This window comes from Nuphar pumila, chromosome 5, assembly GCF_984573655.1.
Source record: "Nuphar pumila chromosome 5, dmNupPumi1.hap1.1, whole genome shotgun sequence".
NCBI classification, from domain to species: Eukaryota; Viridiplantae; Streptophyta; class Magnoliopsida; order Nymphaeales; family Nymphaeaceae; genus Nuphar; species Nuphar pumila.
In genome coordinates this window covers 93,120,851-93,126,724 of record NC_143253.1, presented here as the reverse complement: position 1 = coordinate 93,126,724, position 5,874 = coordinate 93,120,851, and the positions used below count along the sequence as shown (strand labels likewise).

Sequence of the window (5,874 nt, the reverse complement as noted above, 5' to 3'; positions counted from 1 at the left end):
GTGATTAAGTCTTTGCAACAGCACCAGAGTCCGATATAAAGTTATGTCAACATACACAGGAATACGAGCCCCATGTGCGTAAATACGTGGCGCTCATTCGCCCCCCCGAGCACAGACGTGGGATTCAGTGAATCATCGGGGGAGAGCATACACCACCCTCCCTAGACCTATTAAGCCGGTGGATTGTTTTCGTTTCCAAAGGTCTCTCTCCCATTTGTGTAGTGGGGTGGGGCCTTGGTTGTTTGACGGGCAGCCGAGGCTTGATTTTCATGGGTGTAGCATAGGCCCTCTACGCAAGCCAACGCGTAGCATAAGCCCTGAGGGAAGGGGTCCTAGCTTTAAAGTTTTATGTTGTTGGCATGACGATCATAGGTATGCTTGGCTGAGCCAATGCGATCAAGTCTTTGTGCCAGATGCAAAAAGTCTCTCCCCCCTCTTTCTTTTTATTCCAAATGTTTTCCTTTAGCCAATCAAACAACAGATATTGTAAGGGCTTGGGGTGTCAATGACCTCACGCCGAGATTAACCCCTTTGACTGAAACATCAGTTGTAAAAAACAAAACAAAACTAACTGTAAGTATTGTAAGAATACCCTTCTGATCATGGAGACGCTTGTTCCCAAACTCTTAAAGAAGAGTTTGGCTGCCTCCCTTCTTAATGGAGTGCTCACAAGCTCATGTGATGCTTTGGATGTGAAGCCAAACTTTGACCCAAAGCAAGAGTGATGAGCAAACCCAGCATAGAGATTTTGACTTATTTATTTATAGGCTGAGGGATTTCCATAAGAAAACAAAGCATTGATAGAAGATACAAAATGCTTGATTAGAGCCCACATTGTCTTATAGGCTCCAACCAACAAGATTTGCAGTTTTCCAGCCAGGAATATTAGGCAATCATATCCAACACTTCTTTACATTTACAACTTGAATTGCACTACTTCATGTGCAGCTCATGAGAATGCATAACGGTCAACCAGTCAAGTTGAATATTCATCGGCAACCATAAGGGCTCATTGGACAAATAGTGGGTGAAAGAAAGCACTACATATATAGTTCACATATGATCCACACTCCCATCGAGTCCAAACAAACAGAACCATGTTTTCAAGCATAAGTTGGCAATCTGTCATCCAATAAAATGATTACATCTTAGAAAATACAAGATTGTATTCAGAAGACTGCATTTTTGCATTCCCCAACTACTAAGGGCTGACACACATATATGTAGTATTGATGCCATCATTTCTATCGAAAAACATCAACTATTATTGCTGAGCCTTGACCACAACCAATCACTACAGCACATGATCAACAAAGTCTTTGGTTTTTCTTAGTTTACTCTCCTGCAGTTGGCACGTACTTGGCCAGTGGTGCCTGTAAGAGGGCTTATGTTGCCCATCTTCACCATGGCAGCCGCAAAGTCTGTACGGAAGGCTAACAGATTAAGGCTGTAGGTCCCGACTTGTGCATCAGCAGATCCACCGTTGAAGAGTTCTTGGTCCGAGTGAAGCAGACCCTTTTTGAGTAGGAGGTTGATGTAGTAGGCATTGTCGAAAAGATTTGGAGTCAAGGCATCTAAAGGGGACAGATTGTCGTCACCACCGGAGCCAGGGCATTGCAATCGGCGGAGGATAGCAAAGAGGGGATTTATGTTGGTGTCGTTGTAGATCCGGTCCCTAAAGAGCAGGCACCGTGCTTGGCCGATGGTGTGTGCGCCGGACAAGGCCACCATGTCCTGCTGGTTCAGCCCTTTTGCTTGGAATGCAGCAATGAGAGTGGTAAGGCTTGAAGAGGGTGCAGGGAGGTCGGTGTTGGCTTCATCAAAGCTAGCCATTGTGGAGTCTCTCCTTCCCAGCGGCACATCCCAAGATGGCCCGCCAAGCTGCAATAAATAAACAAAATAAAAAAACAAAAGTTGCAATTCAGATTATGAATTAGACCATCATAACAAATCATCATGAGTAGATCTTAAAACTAAGCGCAAGGGGCAGATCCAGTGATCCGGCCCAAAAATGAGGAAGGATAAGAATTGGTTTTTTCTATATATTGGACTATCCCCATGATATGGAATCTTCTTCAAAGAAGCCTAAAAAAGAGCATAGAATAACTTGTCTATTGTTGTTTTTAGAAATTTACATATATAGATAACCTCCTTAGTCGTCCTTTTATTTCGAAGAATACAGAATCTTAGTTAAGAGAAGAAGACTGGGGACAAACCTTTCCAAGAGTACTTAATAAAATACTCGAGCCACACAAAACACTGAAAAAACACAGAAAATCGTTGCATGCATAACGCTTTTCTATGTTTTGTGTTTTAAACAGAAAATCTTTATGCAGAAGCGAATTTTCTTAGAGATTTTCTCGGTTTTGTGTTTTATGTAGCTAAAGTACTCGGTAAGGTTCTCGGGCACGATCACCCGCCATCACCATCACCATCATCATTATCATCATCATCTGTGAAGAAGAAGGGATGGCTCACCGCAACCACCGAGTCACGAGCAGCAACTGCAACGATATCAGCACACGACACAACGTTCTCACCGCACGCGCTATCAACGGCAGATTTGATGTTGTCTATCACATCGAATCCTCTCAGAGAGTTCACGTTTGGACCGGCCGTCTTCTCACCGGTGAAGGTTGCAGTGTCGTCCAACAGAACTGAAGCATCGCAACCCTACACCCATTCATTTATCGTCAAAGAATACAAAGTTAGCGTGCATTCGTTTTCATTAGATTTTAGTTTCCAGGAGAGTGAGTTATAAGTAGGTAACTATAATGAATGAAACCTTGTGACTGTCATTACCTGAACGAAGCAATCATGGAAGTGAAGGCGGAGGAGGGAGGCACCCATGCGAGCCTCCTGCTGCACCGCGCTCACCACTGCCGCTCTGATGGTCGACAGCGCGCTCGGGCAGACGCTGTCGTAGAAAGTGGGGTTCAACTGAGAAGAAGCGCATGTTGCCAGTGCAACCAAGAGCACCAAGCTCATGCAATAATATGAAAACGATGCCATGGTTGCTACCAAGCAAGCAAGCAAACTCTCCTTAACGACTACTCTCTGAGGTTGCTTGCTAGATTCCCAAGTTGAGTGATGAGTCTAAGAAGTTGGTCCTCCTTATATAATGCTCCCAATCCAACCAAAATGAAGACAAAAATAACTAAAAACGCTGCGTCTTCATAGTGTTTTTCATCAAAGAAAAAACAGAAAAGGTTTGATAGTGTTGCCTAGGTTGCAATGTTTGTAGCGTAGCAGAGAAGGGTCAAACTTGGCCACAACACACCCATTCTCTGCTCCATCAAAGAACGAAGCATCAGTTGTCTTTTTCTGTCAAAGAAAGAAACTCGTCAAGGATCAGTAACAACCATATATATATTTATCACATCTTTTCTGTTAAAAAAATCTTTTTTTAAGAAATATGAATGTCTAAAGGGCCGGTACCTGTTGAGAATAGGGCTGGGAAATGAGACGAGCTAGGGGTGGGCATTGGGCCAGCCCGGCCAAGCCCAGGCCCGTTTGGAGCTTGTCCGATCGGGCTTAGGGTATGACCGGCCCAGAAGTGAACCAGCCCATTTAGTAATGTGCCACGTTTAGTCCCGGTTCTTAACACGCTCAGATTTGGAAAGCAACCCATGACCCGGCTCATTGGCCGAATGTGCCAATGTTCAGCGCATTGGTAGGACTCCGCCCAAACCCATTTATTATAGATGGATGGATGCATGGATGGTTATGTATCATCATATTAAACACTCCCTATTTCATGTTCATCATACACATGAAATTTTTTTAATGATTCCATCAAAGAATGATGCAAATGGTAAACCAACAATTTCATGCATCCAATTAATTATATTTTTAGTTTTCATAAAACTATTGTATCTAATTAGGTAAATTTTAATAGTTAACAAATTACCATGCACCATTCCTTCAAAAATTTTATTATTCCTTCGAAAAAAAATTACCATGCACCCAACTAATTATCTTTATAGTTTTCATGAAGTTAATGCAACTAATTAGATAAATAATAATAGTTACCTATATATATATATATATAACCACCAACTGGTAATTCTATCTTACCATACAAATGTGTTTAATATGATTTATTTAGTATAAAAGAAGGTTTTATCATGTTTAATAAACCATAATATTTCATTTCATTTTTGAGACTGTGAAAATCAATAGGTCAGAATTCATGAAAATAAGGGTGGTTTAAAAATGACATAAATCATCTTATTTGTGTCAATTTTAATACATGAAAATAATAAATAGAATATACTAAACATGATCCAACGGTTAGACTTTGAGTTTGGAGCTTCAATCTATGTAAATCAAGTGTGTACCACCGTAAGCTGTGGTGGTACAGTACCATCATAGGGGTACCCTGTATATATAATGTCATAGATTTTACATGGTTGTTGAAGTGTTTGACTTGCAGCAAATAAGTTTAGAGATTAAATCTAAGCTTACAGCTTTGAAACAGTGCCTTTGTTTGTAAATGAGCTACTTCCAGCTTGGTATCAGTGACTTTGGGGATGAATGGAACCGATTTGGGCTTCCCCTCTTGACGGAGTGCCCACAAACTTATGTGATATATGGAATATGGGTCCAAGCTTTGACCCAAAGCAACAGTCATGAGCAAAACAGAGCACAGGGTTTTTGACTTTTTTTTTTTATTAAAACAAAAATTTGACAGGCTGAGGGATTTCCATAAGACAACAAAGCATTGGTAGAAGATACAAAATACTTGATTAGCACCCATGTGTCCTATAGTCCCCAACCGACGAGATTTGCAGTATTACAGCCTGGATTATTAGGCAAAGCATACCCAACTCTTCACATTTTATAATTTTGCACTACTTCATGTACAGATCATGACAATGCATAACGGTTAACCACGCAAAGTCGAATTGCACTACTTCATGTGCAATCACAAGGGCTCGTTGTAATATCTGGTACAAACATTTATAGGTAGAAACGTCTTTGTATCACCATGGCCCATTGTGTTTTGATCCAATCGGGCCTCATAGATGGATTGAATATGGTCCAAATGCCAGCGATCAGCATTTGGATCGTTTTTTTTTTTCTCCCCCCTTAAAAGCATGAATTAAGTGTCTGAAAAGTATTGTTCATTGTAGGCCGTTCATTTTCCTTTTTGAAGGGAAAAAAAAAAGAGAAGTCTGCCTGCATGCATGCTATAATTGGATGGTTTAAGTGCAGGTTCCAACAACGAAAAACAAGTGGATCACATCTGTAAGGTTAGCTTTGTGAAAAACAATCAAAGAAAAAAAAAAGAGTTGTAATACATACGACTGTAGCAATAATAGGGCTGGTAAACGAATCGAGTAGCTCATGTCTCAGCTCACTTCGACTCATCACGGTCTCTTTCGTGATCAGTTCGTATAGCTGTCTGAGTCATGAGCAGCTAATTGTTTAGCTTAAACGTGTCGAGCCCCAAGACAGGGTGTTGGGCTCGGCTCCACTCAGGAGAGCTCGTATACATAATATATATATTTTTATGTATAGTATATTTTAAGTATAATATATAAAAAATGCATAAAATATATATAAAAAGTGACATAAATGAAAAATATATACATAAAGTATGAAGTATTAAGTGTAGTATATAGAATATATATATTTCAAGCGTAATATATACAAATATATATTCCATGTATAAATAAAGTGGAATGTATTTACACGAGCCAGCTCGTCTCATTCGACGAGCTGAGCTCAGGCTCAACTATGCTAATTAAACATGAACACCAGTTGATCCACAAGCTCAATCCACTGATAAAGGAGCCAAGCCGGAACATGCCCTGTCAACCCTAAATATTATCCCTTGACAAACAGTAGAGTGTGGAAGGACCATCCCTC

At 40.6% G+C, this 5,874-nt stretch overlaps 1 protein-coding gene across 1 annotated transcript; it reads right to left on the bottom strand.

The window, feature by feature from the left end:
* Positions 1 to 1,241: 1,241 nt before the first annotated feature.
* LOC149837828 (peroxidase 70-like) lies at positions 1,242 to 3,086 on the bottom strand. Its single transcript, XM_090007507.1, has 3 exons — positions 2,803 to 3,086; positions 2,479 to 2,673; positions 1,242 to 1,881 (listed from the first exon to the last, which is right to left on the bottom strand). Exons 1-3 carry the CDS (start codon positions 3,010 to 3,012, stop codon positions 1,330 to 1,332), a joined length of 957 nt encoding a protein of 318 aa, XP_089863633.1. The 5' UTR covers positions 3,013 to 3,086; the 3' UTR covers positions 1,242 to 1,329.
* Between the last annotated feature and the right edge of the window lie 2,788 nt (positions 3,087 to 5,874).

Coding starts and splice junctions, on each gene's coding strand:
- LOC149837828 (XM_090007507.1), bottom strand. CDS start 3,012: ATGGCATCGTTTTCATATTATTGCATGAGCTTGGTGCTCTTGGTTGCA. Junction 2,674..2,802: donor TCCATGATTGCTTCGTTCAG/GTAATGACAGTC, acceptor GAATGGGTGTAG/GGTTGCGATGCTTCAGTTCT. Junction 1,882..2,478: donor CTCGTGACTCGGTGGTTGCG/GTGAGCCATCCC, acceptor TATTTATTGCAG/CTTGGCGGGCCATCTTGGGA.